This window comes from Danio rerio, chromosome 6 (assembly GCF_049306965.1).
Source record: "Danio rerio strain Tuebingen ecotype United States chromosome 6, GRCz12tu, whole genome shotgun sequence".
Taxonomy (NCBI): domain Eukaryota; kingdom Metazoa; phylum Chordata; class Actinopteri; order Cypriniformes; family Danionidae; genus Danio; species Danio rerio.
In genome coordinates this window covers 7,914,074-7,935,485 of record NC_133181.1, presented here as the reverse complement: position 1 = coordinate 7,935,485, position 21,412 = coordinate 7,914,074, and the positions used below count along the sequence as shown (strand labels likewise).

General features: G+C 38.6%; 2 protein-coding genes across 40 annotated transcripts in view; both read left to right on the top strand.

The window, feature by feature from the left end:
• Window positions 1–9,850, top strand: part of bin1b (bridging integrator 1b) — a 59,339-nt gene extending 49,489 nt beyond the window's left edge. For 24 of the 39 annotated variants that reach the window (NM_001004602.3, NM_001327970.2, XM_073952861.1 and 21 more), the window contains 3 exon segments: window positions 13–78; window positions 4,919–5,020; window positions 5,096–9,850. In NM_001004602.3, the coding sequence (NP_001004602.2) occupies window positions 13–78; window positions 4,919–5,020; window positions 5,096–5,197 (270 nt within the window). In that variant the 3' untranslated portion in view covers window positions 5,198–9,850. 39 annotated transcript variants of the gene reach the window in all.
• A 2,244-nt stretch (window positions 9,851–12,094) lies between these two features.
• si:ch211-114n24.6 lies at window positions 12,095–16,121 on the top strand. Its single transcript, NM_001326595.1, is given in 4 exon segments — window positions 12,095–12,160; window positions 12,351–12,573; window positions 14,491–14,639; window positions 14,714–16,121. Coding segments are annotated over 4 exon segments (1,356 nt in total). The 5' UTR covers window positions 12,095–12,157; the 3' UTR covers window positions 15,695–16,121.
• Window positions 16,122–21,412: the final 5,291 nt, after the last annotated feature.

Genomic DNA, 21,412 nt, shown 5'->3' with positions numbered 1-21,412 from the left:
TTTGGTATTTAGAATGAAGCCCCAACGGTGACAAATGGCTCCTCAGATACAGAGCTTCCTCCATCTGTTCTCTTTAAGGTAAGTTTCATTGTCAAACCGAGATCCCAGAGAATATTTGAGTCATTATGATCAGGAAAGAGGTTGCACAATGGCTCAGTGGGTAGCACTGTCACCTCACAGCAAGAAGGTCACTGGTTCGAGTCCCTGCTGGGCCAGTTGGCATTTCTGTGTGGAGTTTGCATGTTCTCCCTGTGTTCTTGTAGAATTCCTCCTGGTGCTCCTGTTTCCTTCACAGTCTAAAGACATGTGGTATAGTTAAATTGAATAAACTGAAATTGGCCATAGTGTACGAGTGTGTATGGGTGTTTCTGGGTTGCGGCCTGAAGGGCATCCGCAAAGTATAACATATGCTGGAATAACTGGCAGTTCATTCCATTGTGGTGACCTATGAAATAGAGATTAAGCCAAAGGAAAATGAATGAATGAATGATCAGGAAAGTAGTTTGTAAAAATATTACACATTATACACCAGCATCATTGATAGACGAAGGATAGGTTTTGTTTACTCCAAATTAACGTCACGGAACATCCATCTGAACGTCACAGGCAAAATCAAGACTCGTCAGGCCAGACAATCTACTTCTCTTATTCCACTGGTTTGGCTCATCTGCTTTAATGTTAGATGTGTTATATTCAAAGATGCTCTTTTGCAGACCTTAAAGCCTCACACACACCTAGACGATTATTTATCCCGCAACTTGATCATGCAAATTGGCAACATGACTTTGTCAATAGCATAGTGGTTAGTATAAGTAATAAGTAGGCCCACACGGAATCCACAGATTTTTAGCCAATTCATTCATTCATTTTCTTGTCGGCTTAGTCCCTTTATTATTCTGTGGTCGCCACAGCAGAATGAACCGCCAACTTATCCAGCAAGTTTTTACGCAGAGCATGCCCTTCCAGCCGCAACCCATCTCTGGGAAACATCCACACACACATTCACACAAAGATACACAATCATACACTACGGACAATTTAGCCTACCCAATTCACCTGTACTGCATGACTGTGGGGGAAACTGGAGCACCCGGAGGAAACCCACGCGAACGCAGGGAGAACGTGCAAACTCCACACAGAAACGCCAACTGAGCCGAGGCTGAACCAGCGACCTTCTTGCTGTGAGGAGACAGCACTACCTACTGTGCCACTGCTTGGCCCATTTTTAGTCAATCATTGAGGCTATTTGTTTACTTGTGTAAATGTGTGTAAATTTATATTCAGTTTTTTTTATTAATTTCAGTAATATCATTTATTTACAAATCAATATCATGATTTATTTATGATACGGTTTGTAGAGTAATATTTTCTGTATTTTAGTAGAGATATTATATAAGAGACTTGCTTTGTTTACCAATCAAGAGGTTTTAATTGGATTTGCATTGTAAACATGAAATAAAAGTTATTACAAAGGTTTTATTTTTTATTTCATATATTAAGTTTTTAGTTACGATACTCTCAAAATCATTCCACATAAATCTAAAGATTTTTCACAAGATTCTGTGCAGAAACAGCAAAAATGTCAGCAGATTCTGTCTGGCCCTACTTTTAAGCTAGAGCAAAAATGTAATACCTTAAATTTAAACTACACTGAACTTCAACTCTGAAATCTGGACTTCACTAAAACTATGTTAAGCTGCTCTGACATAATCTACATTGTGAAAAGCGCTATATAAATAAACATTAATTGAATTTAATTAACTTTAGCACATCAAGATACATGAGCTAAGAGCATATGTTGGACAGTTTATTAGGCAGAAAGTCAACCCCCCCAACCCAAAGTCACAAGGTATCAACCATCTATAATAATCGCATGTGATAGTCGTCCCAGTGTGCACGAGCCTTAAATTACTGTTGCCAGACAGTTATCCGCTACAGAACTGCCACTCCAGGCTGATCTCAGGAGGAAACTTAACTATTTTATGCTTTGTCAGTTTAGTGGCTTATTCGTCTGAGTTCAGTCGATTTTAAAAAAAGAGACGTGGCACCCAGTGCCTCCCCCAAACCCATGAGCAAATCGTAGAAATTGTATGAATGAGATTGTACCAATTAGCCACTTAATCAAAAAGTTCTGAATTGACATGTGATTTTGTTGGGCCCTCACAGGATATTATCTCCTTCAAAACATTCTCTATGCACCATATGGCCCATTTCCACTGAGTGGTACGGTACGGTTCGGTTTGGTACGCTTTTATGGCCATTTCCACTGTCAAAAGGCGTACCGAACCAAACCGTACCGTACCACTTTTTCGGGACCCTTTCGAAAGGGTCCCAAACACAAGAAAGGGTACCAAAACGCTATTGGTTTACAGAAGAGATACGTCATTCACTTACAACAAGCCAGAATGTAAACAAAGGACCCGCCATGTTTGAAATACACCGCGAGAGATTACAGCGGAATTATATATTCATATATCGTCGTCCTGATGAACAGCCACACAGCCATGGAGTAGAGCAGAATCTACCCTGTGCCTCACAGTTTTTTTTACGAGCAAATCTGACGCGCGAGCGGTTTCGATTTTCTTCCTTGCGCTTGCCGCGCGTCTAACGTTATATCTGAAATAACCAACTTATTGAGCTGATAATAATAATGTGCGCTTGATTATTGACGTGCTTTGGAAACCCGATTCTGTGAGAAGCTGACAAACGCGAGAATGACATATTCAGAAAGAAACGGACAAACGCGAGAGTGGAGCACGGAAAAAAAGCCGGGAAAAAAGGAGCACGTTATTTTTTCAGCCAACATGAACAAACTGCCAGCAAACACCACAAAGAAACACCAACTGACCCAGCCGAGGCTCGAACCAGTGACTTTCTTGCTGTGAGGCGACAGCACTACCAACTGCGCCACTGTGTCGCCTACCAACATGCAATGCCACATTAAAATAAATCTTTTACTACAGTGATTCCTCAAGGTGATGTCTGGCACCAAAATGAAATAACAGAACAGAGGAACACTATTTTTTTTATGCTGATGAATGACAAAAGCCAGTCAGACTCCAGCAGCAAACAACATAACCACATAGTTGGTGTGGTTGATATTATAGTTAAAGTTCTTAATGTGAAAATTCCTTATTTATAAGTTAAGCTGACTCTAGAATAGAGCTGCACAATTAATCGCTAAAAGATTGTGATCTCGATTCGACCCCCTAGATGATTTTAATCCACCTTTTCTACGATTCTGCCAATCATATTTTCAAGTTCGGGAGAGAAGAAAAGGCGGCCGCAGGAGTCTTTTCATTGTTTCACACACGTTGCTCAGTGACATTGACACCTCCAAATGATGTTGAATGAGTCACATATTGTATTTATAAGGTATAATCTAACTAAAAATGTCATTTTTGTCTTAATATAATGATGTTCTCGCGATCGGGAAATCACACGTGACGTGTGCAGCTTGACTGTGAGCTGTTATCACAGAGGGCGCGAGCTCGCTCTACTTAATGATAGACTCGAGCGCGCCTACTTTAGTGAACAGAACCTGCATATGTTGCGAGTAACAGGTAATACAGTTGTAAATAATATTCAGTTTGTGGCACAGAGTAATCGTTTGGGAGCCGCGCGCGAAGTATGAACAAGCACTTAGCAGTCAAAATGAAACCGAAAGTGTGCACTTCTTTTAAATGATCATATCGCATTTTAGAGTTATGATTACGACGAGCATTTGAAATGTTTTTTCTTTCATAGCGAACCCACAGTTGTGCATGAAAATAAATGTTTACAATAGCCCCTTTCACACAGTGATACCGGTAAATATCTGGAAAATTTCCGGAACGACTTTACCGGTGTATTTAAAAAAGCGCTGTTCACACAGGCAAGGACGTTACGGAAATTTTCCGGAAAAGAGCATTCCCACATCCATTCCAAAATACCGGTAAATTCTGACATCATTCACCACAAATGAGCTTTAAACGGCTGCGCTTGTATTTGTAAACATTTTACTAAATTAAAAACTCTGTGGATGATCAATATTGTGAACAACTTTCGCAGGATCACTTTCGCATGTCGAGATGTTCATAATATGTGCGTGTGCAGGCGCTCACAGGCTGTTTCACAAGCACACGCAAAGCTTGAAGGTAAACAAACAACGGCTTATCATAAGCATCTCATCGATGATTATTTACACAGTTGGCATTAAGAAGAACATATAAACGTGATCTGACTAACTTCTAGCAGCTAAATGTGTCTGGAAAAATATTCAAAGGCTTTTATTCTCATAAACCGCGCGGACGTAAATGCGTCTGACTGTTGTGATTGGCTAAAGCAGACGTCTCACGTCAGCACGTTCTAGACGTGCACTCGCTTATTACGGGAATCTTCCTTCTGCATTCACACAGCGCAGCATTCCGGCAAATTGCCGGTAATGTTACAACTTCTCTTTCCGGAAAATAGCCAGAACGAATTTACCGGTATTTTCAAAAAGGACCTGTTCACACATACAACCTTTCCGGAAAGGTCTGTATGTGTGAAAGGGGCTAATGTCAGTATAAGTACTCTAACCTATATATTGTTGAATATAATCTGATATTGGCAAATGCCTGATTTTACCAGTGAATACATTTGTCTAATTTGACAGATTGCAAGCATATATCTCAAACATAATAATGCAACATCAGAATTATTATAAGTTGAATAGAATTATTTATAGAAACCAGTAGACCTACACATAATATTATTATCAATGTTGTGCCATATGTTTGTTTTTACCATACCTTTATTTTAATCTTTATTTTAAGCAAAAAAATCGCGATTCTCATTTTAGCCAGAATCATGCAGCTCTACTCTAGAATTTCAAAATGTGTACTACCGTATATATTTATGTCTACAATAGAATTTACTAACATGTTTGTTGTTGCAGGTGAAAACAATGCACGACTACAGTGCAACAGACAGTGATGAACTTGACCTGAAGGCTGGTGACATTGTGCTTGTGCTTCCCTTTGCCAACCCAGATGAAGCGGTCAGTCATGGCACACATGCTCAAACATGCACACTCCGATGCAGTAACAGAATCGCTCAATATGTGTGTTTGCAGGATGATGGCTGGTTAATGGGTGTAAAAGAGTCCCACTGGCTTCAGAACAAAAACCTCCTAGCAAAAGGAGTCTTCCCTGAAAACTTCACCCAGAAACTGTGAGCGGAGTCGCTTTCTCACAACCACCTGTTCTCATCCTTCATTTTCTCACTTCTACTCTACTGTGATAACGATTTTTTTTATAAAACATCTTGAAAAATAATGGCTACACAAGCAAAAAAAAAAAAAAGTTTCTTCAGCATACTGTCATCACTTTTGTAGAACTGGAGTCAGATAAAGGCCATTAGATGTGTGTAAAGTGATAGATCTCAGGTTGAAATGAATGCTGGGGGCTGATTTGAGTTGGGTTTGTTGTTGAGCCATTTTGGAAAGTCAAACCCTGCACGACTCGGCTTAAAGTCAACATGAAATTTTTCACAGATTATGACGACACAAGAGTCCGAATTTAACAGACTTAGAGCAGAAGTGCCACACAAATTCAAAATTGTTAAAGGTTGAATAACCTGAAGAAAAAATACTAAATGTAAAAGCGTTTAAATAAATAGTTTGGTGCGTTAAGATCTGTGCACATTGCATCATTTGTTTTTTGCAGTTGTTGAGCATTACAACCAATCACACTTTTCTTTTGATGCTATAAATAAGATTATTCACCAATGAGTCAAACTGAAAAAAGTAACCATCACAAATTCTCTCATTTCACATTGTAGACATTATTGTAATACAGGGTATATGCAGGAATCCTAAAGGTAATTTCAATACCTTTTTAAGACTTTTTAAAGACCCTCTCAGAATATTCAGCCTGATCTCACAAGGAAACGTAAGTATTTTACGTTTTGTCAGATTAGTGGCTAATTCGTACATTTTCGTACAACTGACCTTGTATGATTTTAAAAAGGAGGCGTGGCACCCAACCTCACCCCTAACCCCAACCATCATTGGGTGATGAGCAAATCGTACTAAATTGTACGAATTAGATCGTACGAATTCATACGAATAAGCTACTAAATAAAAAAAGTTACGAATTGCTGTGAGATTGTGTTGGAATATTATAAGACATAATCGCCATTTCAGGTTCTAATCAGTATCAAACCTTTCACTTAACAAACAGCTGTTAATAAACACTTTTGGTTAAATAAATCAATGGTTCACATCCACGCAACAGAACTCAGATAATCTCGGAAGAAACAAAGCTTGAAAGAATAAATTACGCGATTGTTTTCAGTGACAGGCTTCAGCCACTGTTTAAACTCTTCTTTCTCCAACAAGGAGTTCGCAAATGTACATTTTCCCATTTTGCCGTCTGTTTCGCTCTATGGTTTCGCTACATTTGAAGAGAGAAGAGAGTCACATCATCTTCCGTTTTGCGTTTGTCGTAAATTACTTGACAATACTCAGATGGAGGAGCTTGGCCAGACGTGCCCCAGCCCGAACCAATCGCGTTGATCAAGCACGTGTTAATATTAGGAGGAAAATAAATATATTTATGCTTTTTTGGAGTCAAACACTTTAGACAACGCTCGTAAAAACCTCATAAAACACAATTAAGACTTTTTAATACCTTTTAAGGGCATTCATTTTCTCATAATTGATTTATCAACTTTTAATACTTTTTAAGACCCTGCGGACACCCTGTAATAGGTTATAACTTACACTCACCTGATGTTGTGGATCGCCATGCCATTTCCCTAAAGTGCCATTTCCCTAAACATAAAAAGGTGTCATTATTACAACTGCAAAGGCATCCTCTATGTAAAACAATTGCCAGAGTAATTGGTGGTTCATTCTGCTGTGGCAGGAAAATAAGATTGTGAGTACATTTTAAGAGCAGTAATTAAAAAGATCTATCACTTTTACATATATTTGTGTATTGTGCTTGTCGTGTAAATGCATGTAACCCCCTTTGACTTGTGAATGTTTTTGGTACTCTAAATGATTAAAATAATTGTATGCGGTTAAGTATTTGACAAAAAAGGCAACACAGATACAGTTAACAAGTTAATTATTGAAAAGAAATCCCGTTATAAAAGTAGAAAATGGTAGAAAATCAATTCTGGGGCAAATATTTTTGCTGGATGAAATGCTATCACAGAAATTATCATTGTAAATCTAGCAAAGTCTAAAGGTTATATTTTGTGCTTTGTTAACTTGCCAGTTACTTACCGTAAACTAGTTTTAACTGCTTTCGAACTTCTGTTGTTTCTTCACTACTATATTTAACCCAACTGGAACAACTTACAACTTATACCAAAAACACAAAAATATGAAAATAGGTTTATTTAGTTTCCTTTGAAAAATTCAGCGTTTGTTTAACATACAGTAAAATCAAAAAGTGTAAATACTTAAGAATATCATCTCAACAAAAGCAACTAAAAGCATAATGTAAGCAGACTTTGGACATTTGATCAACACTCGCAAATTCCCAAATCAATTAGTTTCAAATCTACAATCAAGACTCGCTGTATATTATATTCCTTTTTTTTCACATGAATGTCAGATTTCAGGAGTAAATTGGAAAAGACAAACTCGATTTCATGTTGACTTTAAAATATTGCTAATTTTATTTAGGATTATTTCATAATATCTTGAGTCTCGTGAAAATGAGTCCCGTTAATATCTTAGTTCTGTATAATTATAAATGATAGGATTTAGAAAACAACAATGCTCTAAAAACGAACACTACGCATATAAAAACATACAATGCAATCAAAACATCCACACTGAACCACGCTTTCTAACGTTAGCATTTTCAGGCTCCCAAAAGAGTTTTAATGATCTTAATGCATTCAAATGTTTTCGATTTGTAGTTGAAAAAGGCGTCATTTCAACGAATCAGGGGGTTTCTAGCATGAGAGGGGCTAATCAGATATTTGTTCTTTTTTTCTGCCATTAAGAGGTATTTGCCACCAAATGTTAAGACATTTATGCTTATGGGACAAACCACTGTGGTTGTACTGTATGAACAACTTGAAACACATTTTTTTGCGATGCATTTTAAAACCAAAGAGGTTTAAATATTTATCACGGTTGCTTGAATGTTTATAGATCTTTTAGACGAGTGAATGAAGCTTTATTTTTTAAAGAACTGGAGATCGATCGTACTAACATTGAAATAGAAAATCATGTCAAAAATAGATTTGTAGTCTGCGATGCACTGATCCTCCGATTAGAGTTGCGTCAATAGAAATATGTGCGCAAACATCTTTTTTGTAATAAAATTCAGTTGTCTGAAATGTTGATTACTTCAGGTGGAAAAATGAAATCGTATTGTTTGGAAATAACCAGCCTGATCTCACGAGGCAACGTAACTACTTTACGTTAAATTAGTTTGCGAATTCAGTCGAATGAAAATGTACGATTTTTAAAAAAAGAGGCGAGACCGCAAACCCCGTCCCTAAACCCAACCCTCATTGGGGGCTGAGCAAATCGTACTACATTGTACAAATGAGATCGTATAAATGCATACAAATTTGCTACTAAATCCAACAGTTACGAATCGCCGTGAGATAGCGTTTAAATAACAATAGCTATGCTTCCATCCACTTATTTTTATGCGCATTTTGGATATGCACATTAAAAACGGTTGATGGAACCAATTCCAGCATGCCCATTAATGGACGAACCAGCTGGCTGAGCACATTGTGAAACATCTGAAATCTGGGTTTGGTCATTCTAAAATGCCGTAACTATTTCAGTATTAGTATTATCACATGATTAACTACTCCCAGACTAGTCAAGGACGTCTGTGCTCTCACGCTTTCAAACACCACCACACGTTCATTGCGTGTCTGCATTTGTCTTCTGAGGCGCAAGTTATTTAATAAATAAAGAAACGATTCATTTCCCAGAGATGGGTTGCGGCTGGAAGGGCATCCGCTGCGTAAAAACTTGCTGGATAAGTTGGCGGTTTATTCCGCTGTGGCGACCCCGGATTAATAAAGGGACTAAGCCCACAAGAAAATGAATGAATGAAAGAAACGATTCAAGCAGATTTTCCTACGGCAGCAAATTCCGTTTTTATTTTTGATATTTGGCGCCTGTTAATCAGAACGACTTTGTTTGTTTGTTTTTTTGTTGTTTTTTGAGTCGTTGGATGGAATTGCTGCTTTATTCGCACGTCTTATGCGATAGTACATTTTTGCGCATAAATTTAATTCGCATTTTTGGTTGGAAACATAGCTACTGATTCAAATGCAGTATTTCAACACATTTCGATTAAGATAGATTATTGGAAATGCGAATGTGCTGAAAATATTTAGCGAACGACTCTCTGCTTTAACGCCTTTGCTAAAATCTAATATCAAATATGCTAGCAATCTACTTTTGCCAAACCATTGCAGAATTTCCAAAGCAGGGTAAATTAGCTGCTAATATGTGAACTCTTACTGCAATGTACTATCAAGTGTGCTGTTGTCTGGCTGTATTGTGTAAATCTGGAATTTATATATTTTTCTGTTTACAGGCGCTTACCTACATCAGTTTTGAATATTACAATATTTAATTGAAATGAACAGACAGCAAGAGGTCAGGTCTATCCAAGTTTCTGTCTAAAACTGTTAACTATTGGTGACTTACGAATGATCAAGGTTCTCATATTTAATAGCCTGTGGCAATGTATTTTATGTTTTATCAGAAAGCGTCCCACAGCATTTTGGTAGCTTAGGATGCTCTGTCTTAACATGCAGTTCTTTGTAAGAAACGCCCTGTCTGGCAGCCCTGAAGAAGCGTATTAAAATAAAAACCATCCTGAACATCGAATCTAGTGTCCTGTTTTTCTTGTCATGTGATTTGACGCACTATAAGAGCTTCTTATATTACTGATTTGAAAAAACGAACAAATAGCAGCACCTTGACTGACATCCTATTATAAGCTAGCAGCTAATAACAGCTTATTTAAACAAAGCTGGATTACATCTGCGTTTATTGTCATGGGAGCGTTCAGGGTAGAGATGAGAAATGTTTGTTTTTGGGCTCCATGGCCACACAGACGGTTAACAATAGTGTAGAGATTTAATTAGGGTGGAGAAATGACAAGGCAAGAGCTTCAGGTGAGAGATTGGAACAGTTAGCACAGTTTACATAGAGACAGAAACAAAGCTTTTAGAGAAGTAGATTTGGGAGTCTGTATATGAAGAGGGAAAAAGGAAGTCTAGATGATATGCTTCACATTTAGTTTAAAGAAGTGGAAGTGGTATTTGCCAAAGCAGATGTTGACAACATGATGCTGGTGCTTGGTTTCCACATATCATGGTGGTTTTTTTTTGTTCATGTTTTTGTTCACTGCACTGCGCTTAAAGTGATAGTTCACTTAAAATGAAAATCATTTACTTATCCTCCACTTTTTCCATTTTTCCAGATGAGTTTATTTCATCTGGGTAACACGAAGAAAGATGCAGTATACTTTAAGAAAACGGCTACAGTTTTTCAGTCAGAATTATTAGCCCCCCTGTTTAACCCCCCCCCCCCCCCCCTCCCATTTCTGTTTACCAGAGAGCAGATTTTTTTTAACACATTTCTAAATATAATAGTTTTAATAACTAATATATTTTATGTTTACCATGATGACAGTAAATAATATTTTACTAGATATTTTTAAGACACTTCTTTACAGCTTAAAGTGACATTTAAAGGCTTAACTTAGGTTAATTAGGTTAACTAGGAAGGTTACAGCAATTAGGCAAGTTATTGTATAACGATGGTTTGTTCTATAGAAATATAATTAAAAAAAATAATAAATAAAAATATAGCTTAAAGGGGCTAATAATTTTGACCTTAAAATGTTTTTTAAAAATTCATAACGGATTTTATTCTATTCAAAATAAAACAAATAAGACTTTCTCCAGAAGAAAAAATATTATCAGACCCACTGTGAACATTTTCTTGCTCTGTTAAACATAATTTAGGAAATATTTAAAAAAAGAAAACAAAATTCAAAGGGCGGCTAATAATTCTGACTTCAACTGTATTAACTTCCATAGTATTTCCAGTGTAGAAAAACCTTAGCTCATTTTCGTAAGTGCACAATATGAAGTCTATTCAGGAAGATTTGACATTTTGCAAACTGCAGTCATTCACTCCGATGAAAATGCAAGTAAGGACATTAACCAAGGGCTGCAGTTCCTGTCTGTTCCAGCTAGACTTTTCTTTCCACACTTGCCTGTTCCTTATTAGGCGAAAAAAAAAAAAGAAAAGATATTGGGATACTAAGAGATATCATCGGGCAAGGAACTGTGTGAATGTGACCACTGCTAAACGTCAAGAACACAGATTTTAAGTGGTGCAAGGAATTGCTGATTATTGTTGGACTTAAAGTCTTAAGTCTACCAGAGTTGCCAACCACTATCATCTTTCATTTGGAAACTGAACTCCACTTTGCGGGAAATGTGATCGAGTCAAGCAGGGTAAATACAGATCTCTAGTTTGAAACCTCAGTTTATGAATTTTTCATGATTAATTGTGAGCGGTGTAAAATGTGAAGCATGGCAACAGAGGATTCCCTTTCGCCTTGAGGCTCCATAAAAAAGCATTAACATTCAGAGGATCTTTCTATCGCACATAAGGTTATTTTAGTGAAAAAGGAATGATTTCTTGTTCATCCCAGATAAGAAAATAAGGTTGATTTAGGAACTTGTCACCGAAAGTGTTTTATGATAAGAAAAATGATTCTTCTATTAACCATTGCAGTAAAAACAAAGTTGAAACCGATAGGTCTGACTCTAAACAGTCACTTTACAACTCTTTTTTTTTTTTTTTTTTTTTGAGAACTGATCCACAAGTAAGGTTAAATATTAATAACTGTGAATAACTGGACAAGTGTTGGCCTGTTAGTGTGTTTCTTTTGCAGGAATCTTGAAGCACTGGGATGTAACTAGGCCGGTTTGTTCACTGCACTCCGGTCATCTATTATTGACATTGGCATAATTTGGCTTAACCCCTTTGTTGCCAACAACAAACCCTGTTACCATGGCATCAGCTTGGGCTTTATATAGTGAGGACATTGTCACAGAGAACCAACACAAGATTTCTCAACCGAACTTTTGACGTCGGCCAGAGGAAAGTTCTACAATGGTAAGGCCTCTTAAATGATTTATTCATCTGATGTATTATTTATGATAGTAAACGACTGGACATGACTTGCACTTTTAACGGATGTCTTCAGGAATATTTATGACTTTTTCTGTAAATCTTGATTATTGTTTTTGATTTTAGTTATGTGTTCATTAAACCAATATTCAAATGCTTCTCGTTTAAACTCTAGCGTGAGTGCATTTCAGTCCACGTTGGCCAGGCAGGTGTGCAAATGGGCAATGCATGCTGGGAGTTGTATTGCCTGGAGCATGGGATCCAGCCAGATGGCCAGATGCCAAGTGATAAAACGATCGGAGGGGGCGACGACTCCTTTAACACTTTCTTCAGTGAGACGGGAGCTGGAAAACATGTCCCAAGAGCAGTCTTCGTCGACCTGGAGCCTACTGTCATTGGTAATGAAACCGATTCTCTTATGATACACTATACTTCAATGAAGTGACTAACTGTACTAGAGGTCTGTGTGTGACTGTGTTATCATTGCTGCTCCTGCCCACTCCCACTCCTTTTGTTTCGCACCACCGCTCCTGCTATATATTAATTTCTTTTTTTACCAACAGTCCACTTCTAGCTAAATATAAATTTCATTTCCACAATCTCACGCTACCGAAAGAGAGGGATAACAATTAAAAATGTAGGCTGTACAACTACTAAACATTTAACATTACTTAACTTGTAACATGGTGGCTCAGTGGTTAGCACTGTTGCCTCACAGCAAGAAGGCCACTGGTTCGAGTCTCGGCTGGGCCAGTTGGCATTTCTGTGTGTAGTTTGCATGCTCTACCCATGTTCGAATGGGTGTCCTCCACAGTCCAAAGACATGGTGTAGGTGAATTTGATTAACTAAATTGGCCATAGTGTATGAGTGCGTTTCCCAGCATTGGGTTGTGACTAGAAGGGTATCCGCTGTGTAAAAGATATGCTGGAATAGTTGGTGGTTTATTCCTATGTGGTGAACCCTGATAAATCAGGGACTAAGCTAAAGGAAAATGAATAAATGAATAAACTAGGGTTGGGCGATGTCGAATAATTTGGCATCGTATGATGTCTAATGTAAAGTAATTGCGATGGACGATGGTATCGTCGTTCTCGTATTAATAACAGATTAATTATTTGTAGCCTACCGTTTTATCTACCTGACCCACATGGTCTTCGTTTTACCCATAACCAAATCATAAATATATAAATATAAGTTACACACAAATTACCACCTGTCAATCACTTTTTTCCGTGGTACTCTGACATGATGAGGCAGAGAGATCTGTGTCCTTATAATGGCGTAGACAAACTTGGTTGGTAAAAAAGGTGCACAACCAACAGAAACCAACCAACAGTATCTGAGGTTTTTGCTAAAATTACTAACTACAAGCGTGAAAGTGAAAGATTGAAGCAGTGTACTGACACTGTGACACGTTACCTGATAGATTCGAAAGACTGAAAAGTCGACAAGATTAATTAAATATCACGTTAAACAACTATAGTGAGACGCGATGCAGCTGTACATCTTTAATAAACTGACCGGAGAGCACTGCTCTCTAGGGTTTCGTGCTCAAAGTACCTGCTCTCTGCCTGCTTGGAGCTCAGACGTGCACATATGCTAGAGCGCATGACAGAGTGTGTGGTCACGTAATGTGCGTTTTCAGCGGTTAAACACCAGTGTGGACGTGGATCATTTTCGTTCTACAATGCCATTTTAAAACTATAACGTTTTAGTATAAACGAGTGTGTGTTTTTTGCAAGAGGGTGGCTGCTGCGATGGTGGCAGGGTGGATGATCGCGATGCCGGCTCAGCATCGTGATGTCTATTGGCCATCTACGATGGATGATGGCATCGTCTATGGACCCAACCCTAAAATGAACTTGTAAAATTGCTAATGTCAACATAAATAGAAAACATTTAATAGAGAATATTAATCTGTAACTTAAAATTCTAAGTCGAACATCCTTCAAGGACAGACCATCCAAAATATGCTATATTATACTTTTTCTGCCCTGTCATTCATCGACAACCTGCCTGTTCTGTCTGAGGGCCACTATGCACATGATGCGCCTGCAGACCCACAAATAAAATGCATAAAGCAGTAATCACTGGTCCATCCATGTAATGAAATCAAGCAATGAAATGCTTCCACAACTCGTGGCTGTACACTCGCAGTTTATTGCAAAAATTGTATTAAAAAAATAATTCTGCGTCGCAAGAAATCTAATCAGATCCTGCTGAGGAGTCAAAGTACATCAGACCTCTTGCCTATACTCGATATACATGGTATCAAGAATGATCTGCTAAAAACAAATGCAATTTGATTTTCCAGATGAGGTGCGCACAGGTACTTACCGCCAGCTGTTCCACCCTGAGCAGTTGATCACCGGTAAGGAAGATGCAGCCAATAATTATGCTCGTGGTCACTACACCATTGGCAAAGAGATCATTGATCTGGTGCTGGACAGGACTCGCAAACTGGTAAGACAATCTTGGGTTCAAATATTTGCTTTATCTTTAGGATCACTGAATAATCACAGTGTTGAATCCTGCAGGCTGATCAGTGCACTGGGCTCCAGGGCTTCCTGATCTTCCACAGTTTTGGTGGTGGCACTGGCTCTGGGTTCACCTCCCTCCTTATGGAACGGCTCTCTGTTGACTACGGAAAGAAGTCCAAGCTTGAGTTTGCCATTTATCCTGCACCCCAAGTATCCACAGCAGTGGTGGAGCCCTACAACTCCATCCTCACCACCCACACCACCCTTGAGCACTCTGACTGTGCCTTCATGGTGGACAACGAGGCCATCTACGACATCTGCAGAAGAAATCTAGACATCGAGCGTCCCACATACACAAACCTCAACAGGCTGATCGGGCAGATCGTTTCCTCCATCACCGCCTCCCTGCGCTTCGATGGAGCCCTGAATGTAGATCTGACTGAGTTCCAAACTAACCTGGTGCCCTATCCTCGTATCCACTTCCCTTTAGCCACCTACGCCCCAGTGATCTCCGCTGAGAAAGCCTACCACGAGCAGCTCTCTGTTGCAGAAATTACCAACGCTTGCTTTGAGCCAGCCAATCAGATGGTGAAGTGCGACCCCCGTCACGGCAAGTACATGGCTTGCTGTCTGCTGTACCGTGGAGATGTCGTACCCAAAGACGTCAACTCCGCCATCGCCACCATCAAAACCAAACGCACCATCCAGTTTGTGGACTGGTGTCCCACCGGGTTCAAGGTTGGCATCAACTACCAGCCCCCAACTGTGGTTCCCGGAGGAGACCTGGCTAAAGTGCAGAGAGCCGTGTGCATGTTGAGCAACACCACAGCCATTGCTGAAGCCTGGGCTCGTCTGGACCACAAGTTTGATCTGATGTACGCCAAGAGAGCTTTCGTTCATTGGTATGTGGGTGAAGGTATGGAGGAGGGCGAGTTCTCAGAGGCCAGAGAAGACATGGCTGCCCTGGAGAAGGATTATGAAGAGGTGGGCACAGACAGCGTCGGAGAAGAAGGAGAGGAAGAAGGAGAGGAGTATTAAAAACACCGCTCGTCCCAGTTTTCGAAACAGCATTTTCACTGGCAAAATATTGCTGATGCTCTCCATGCTCTTTTTGAAGATGTAGTTTACAAGTAGTTTTTATTTTTTACTCCGATTTTCCTGTTACTGATGTGTGGTGTCTGTTTTTGGTAGTCTGTGTACAGTATAAACAAATTGTCCACTTGCAGGCCAACCTCCAAGCGCACATGACAAACCAAAAAGGTTAAGGTGATATCATCTAAAGACTTCCTTTAAAATTCAGGTCATCAGCAAAATGAAAACCAGTACTTGCAAAAGTTACTACATAGACAAAAACATTGAGAACTGCTACAATGCTAACCGCTATAGTGTAAACAGCTTTCATTTTCTTGGTTTAAGTGCTCTTGGGTGAGAATAAAAGATCAGGCTGTACTGTGCCACTTGAAAACTGCTTGTGTAATGTCTTTGTAATTCGTTTGGCTTAAGACCAAGAGAATGCAAATGGAGCACTCACTCTGGGTGGCATGGAAACAATCAACAACAGTTTTACATTCTATCACAATTTGCATGACTTTAGACCATGAGTCAGTCAAGTGTGTTTTAGCATGCCTGAGTTGCCCTTGTGCAGACTTGTGCAGGTTTAAAATCATGTTACAACAATTGCAAATGATATTTATAATCACTATAATATAACGTGGTTGAGATCTTTAAAAGTGCATTTTGTCAAATTACATAAATGTCACTTCAATATAATTTCTACACTTTTCTTGGCACTCAACTGTCTTTCCTAGACTACGATTAAAACTAAGGCTCAGTTCCAAGTCTACCCCTTAGCCCTTCTTCTTACCCCTTGTTTTGCGCATTCACGTAAAGGGGTAAGGGTGTCCCAATTCTCTTTAGCTTGAAGGCGAAGGGCTAAGGGAAAGGGGTAGATACCCCTTCAAACAGAGATTTTTCAGGACCACACTTAGGCCCCGTTTACACTAGTGCGTTTTAGTTTTAAAGCGGCGTTTTAGAATGAAAACGATCAGCGTCCACACTCGCGTTTTACCCAGCGTTTCTGAACTGCTCTCCGTCCACACCAAAACGCTGAAAACGCACATCACGTGACCACACACACACACACTCTTGGGCAAGCGCTGCTGCATTTCTACCCAGATGAGAGCTCTGCTAGTCGGACTGCTCATCAAGCATCTCCCGCTGGATCTAATCTCGCAATAAGAACAGGATGCGAGACTGAACGCCTCCGTTTTCGGATGTCTTCGTCTTTCCCCATGCACACTGAGACGGAGCAGCAGCGTTTTAGAATGAAAACGGCCTCTCCAGCGTTTTTGAAACGCTCCGTTTTCGGCGCTCGAGAACTCCGGCATAGTGTAGATGGATGGCGTAACCATAGCAAAACTTATGCGTTTTAAAACGAAAACGCATTAGTGTAGACGGGGCCTTAAACCAAGGGGTAACACTAGCCACAACATGCAGCGTATCTGCTCACGGATGTAAGGAGATGCACAAATTAGTATTTTTTTGTCATTTTTACGATTTTTTTTACAACAAACAAGCATATGTTTTATTACATTCATAACCGCATTTGTGTTTTACCGTCATGCTTTAAAAAAAAAAAGGTTAAATGAAGACCGCAAAGTTTTGCTATCTAAATTCAATAATGATAACTCCTGTACAGCAGTCCCACAACATTCTAACACTCGAATACCCTGTCAGAAAAGTCTAGTGGCTGGAAGTGACCTTTTTACATTGTCTGCTATAATGTTGATGTTGTTTTCGTGTGTTTTCATAGATGAATATGGCCACGGTGTAAATGAGCATTATAGTTACAATCTTATTGCCATTTTAGATCGTTATGATAAGATAACACATGCCTTCAGTAATTTCCTGAATATAAACACCAAAAAATAACTCAACTGGAATCACTACAGCAGTCGCACTCATCTGATCTCGTATGAAGCAAGAGATTGCGATGACATATGATGACATGTGCAGGTTAGGTGTCTAATTTTGAAGCCCTTCCCCTTCACACTCTGTTTCAAGGGCCAAGGGGAGGGGGTACAAAAATACAATTGGTATTGGGCCTAAATCTTCAGGTAAAGCCCCGTAATCACTAATCTAAAACTATTTTAAAATTTAAAGGAATAGTTCACCCAAAATTGTAAATTATTCCATTTACTCATCCTTCCTACTTGTTCAAAACCTATTCTGTTTTTTTTCTTCTGTTAAATACACAATAATATATTTTAATTGGTATATTATTACTGGGTGTTGGAAATGGGATCTATTGACTTTCATAGTAATCCTTAGTGTAACCAGCATTCTTTAAAATATCTTCTTTTGTCTTCAATCGAGGAAAGAAGCTCAAAAAAAGTTTTAAACCATGTGAGGGAGAATAAATTATGAGATGATTTTTATTTATGAGTGAACTATCCCTTTAATTGTTGAAATGGAATCATACCTCTATGATTTTGGTAAAACAGAAAAGAATTCATCCAATTCTCTGCTGAGCTTGCATTAATGCACTGCAAAAAATGACTTTCTTACCTCAATTTGTTTTGTTTGGTTTCTAATCAAAATATCTAAAAATTCTTATATCAAGAAGCATTTTCTAGACAAGCAAAACATATTGGCTGTTTCTCAGTACGCGTTCTTCAGCGTTCTTGCGTCCTCGTGTAACGTCATCATCAACTGCCAAAGTTCAGTTTCAATACTCAAGACCGCAAGTACTGAGGATGCGTGAAACTTCCCGGATGTGTCCTTGATACACATTAAGGGTGTTTATTTGTTGAAATATGTATTAAAATCTAATTTATTTGAATTGTGCTAAGAATATTTGTAAAGTCTTTATGCATAGTAAATATTGTGAAAACGGAAAAACAATGCATCGCTGTATGAATGCTGTATTGTTTAAATAATTTTCCATTAAAAACTTGTGAGGGTCATGTAACCATCAGGAAGAACGCAGCATCTTTTTTCTTACAGGATGCGTTCTCTGTTCTCGTGGTCTCCTGTGTTTGTTTCCTTTGAGGTGACTTGGCAAGAACGGTCTTCACAAGAACGCGAGTCGGTTATCTGCTTTCTTGGAATTTTAAAACAGCCATTGTCCTGTTTTAAGAAATAATATGCCAAAATGAAGTGTTTTTCCTTAAAAAAAAACCCCGAAATAATCTGCCAACGGGGTAAGCAAAATAATCTTGTTTTTCCTTTCAACATAAGATCATTTTGCTTACCCCGTTGGCAGATTATTTTGCTTTTTTTAAGGAAAAACACTTCATTTTGGCATATTATTTCTTAAAACAAGACAATATGTTTTGCTTGTCTAGAAAATGCTTCTTGATATAGGAAATTTTTGATATTTTGGACTAGAAACGAGGTAAACAAAATCTAAGACAAGCAGTTTTGCAGATTGGTTTCGGACTAAGTTAAATTTCTACAAACAAGGGTCTAAATTTACATCGAAAATAATCTATTTGGATTCAAAGTAAGCCTTTAAAAGTTCAATAGCTTCTTTCCTTTAACATCTTAAACACCCTGTCTGATGTGTGAGTTAATTATTCCCAAAACCAGAATTTTGCCTCATATTTAAGTGTAATAATATAGTTCAAGCTTGACCCCTCATGTAATCTTTTCTCTCATTTACTGACACAAATACACTGCCCTCTGCTTAAACACACCAGCAGCTCTACCAGGCATTCCAGACATTCTCCACTGAGTCCTTCTCTAAACATTTGGACTTATCTGAGCCACAAAATCTTGTGCGGGAAAACCTTATTGCAGTCGTTGTGTTTTATTTGCACATTTTGTACAGTTGTCTTCATGTTAAGAGGCTTCCTGCATGGAAAATCAACAGATGTGACATATCTGTCAAAGTGCAAAGTTTATGATACAGATATTCACAAGCTTGTGTTAATGTGATGACTAGCTGTGTGCAATTGTGCCTACGTTTGTGTTTCTGCATCATGTTTTGTAGATGAGATGAAATATTTTCTGGTCTTCAGTAACAAATGTCCTTTAAAACTTATTATTAAGATCGTTAGGAAATAACAAAAAGCACATTACAATTAGTATTACTTTGAAAGGGACATCACAGTGGCGCAGTGGGTAGCACGATAGCCTCACAGCAAGAAGATTGCTGGTTCGAGCCTCGGCTGGATCAGTTAGTTAGCATTTCTGTGTGGAGTTTGCATGTTCTCCCTGTGTTGGCGTGGGTTTCCTCCTAGTGCCTGGGTTTCCTCAAAAGACGTGGTACATGTGAATTGGGTAGGCTTAATTGTCCGTAGTGTATGTGTGTGTGCATGAGTGTTTCCCAGTGATGGGTTGCAGCTGAAAGGGCATCCGCTGCATAAAACATGCACTGGATAAGTTGGCAGTTCATTCCGCTGTAGCGACTCCAGACTAATACAGGGACTAAGCCGAAAAGAAAATGAATAAATGATTTTGAAAGATAAAATAAAATTATAACTATGGGTTGGACTAGGTGTTTGTAAAAATATTATTAGGAAAAACATCATTTCTGTTGTAATTTTAATGCTCACTGCATAAAATAAATAGAAACAATTTAATAAATAAGTGAATTTGGAAATCACAGTATGGCTACTGGTGACGCAGTGGCGCAGTAGGCAGTGCTGTTGCCTTACAGCAAGAAGGTCGCTGGTTTGAGCCTCGGCTGGGTCAGTTGGCGTTTCAGTGTGGAGTTGTGCATGTTCTCCCCACATTCGCGTGGGTTTTTCTCCGGGTGCTCCGGTTTCCCCCACAGTCCAAAGATATGTGGTACAGGTGAATTGGATAGGCTAAATTGTCCGTAGTGTATGAGTGTGTATGGATGTTTCCCAGAGATGGGTTACAGCTGAAAGGGTATTTTAATTCTAGCCGAAATAAAACAAATAAGACTTTCTCCAGAAGAGAAAATATTATCAGACATACTGTGAAAATTTCCTTGCTGTTAAACATAATTTGGGAAAAATTAAAAAAGAAAAAAAATTCAAAGGGGGGCTAATAATTCTGACTTCAACTGTATATATTTAGCCTAGTAAAGCCTGAAATTATTCATACCCCTGGGTATATATATATATATATATATATATATATATATATATATATATATATATATATATATATATATATATATATATATATATCAAAGTTGTGGTGTTCTTTTTGAATCACCCTATATATAAATAATATATAGTTTTCCCCAAATGATTTCCACAGATTTTCCCCTCAGTCTACTTTTATTTTGTATTTTATATTGTGTTGTTTTTTCGTAACTTTTCTTTTAAAAGTGACATTATATTGAAGGATGAAAGAATGACATCCAGGTTGGAAAAACACGATAGTTTGGCTAAATAATAGTTTACAACTTTCATTATTTTTTAAAATCAAATTTTGACAGAATTACACAATTCAATATGAGTTGGTCAAATATAAATGCATAGCCTACTGTGCCATACAGCTTACTATAGGTGTAAAACATCTTTAAACCTCCAGCTCTGACATTTTCTTGCAGTTTAAATGTAAGAACCCCACCCCTTGACTTACTGGGCACTTTCCATCGTCTCTCGGTCCTTCTGACTGAATGGTTCGTCATTCACACGAAGTTCCGCCCAAATGTTCCCTCCTTTTTCTCGCTCGTGTCCGCCAACTGTCGCTCCCGCCAGACTGCAGCCAGAGCCCCGCCTCTCCTGCATCCGGTCGCGCGCCGCTATATAAACGTAGCCTCACCCCTTCCGCAGT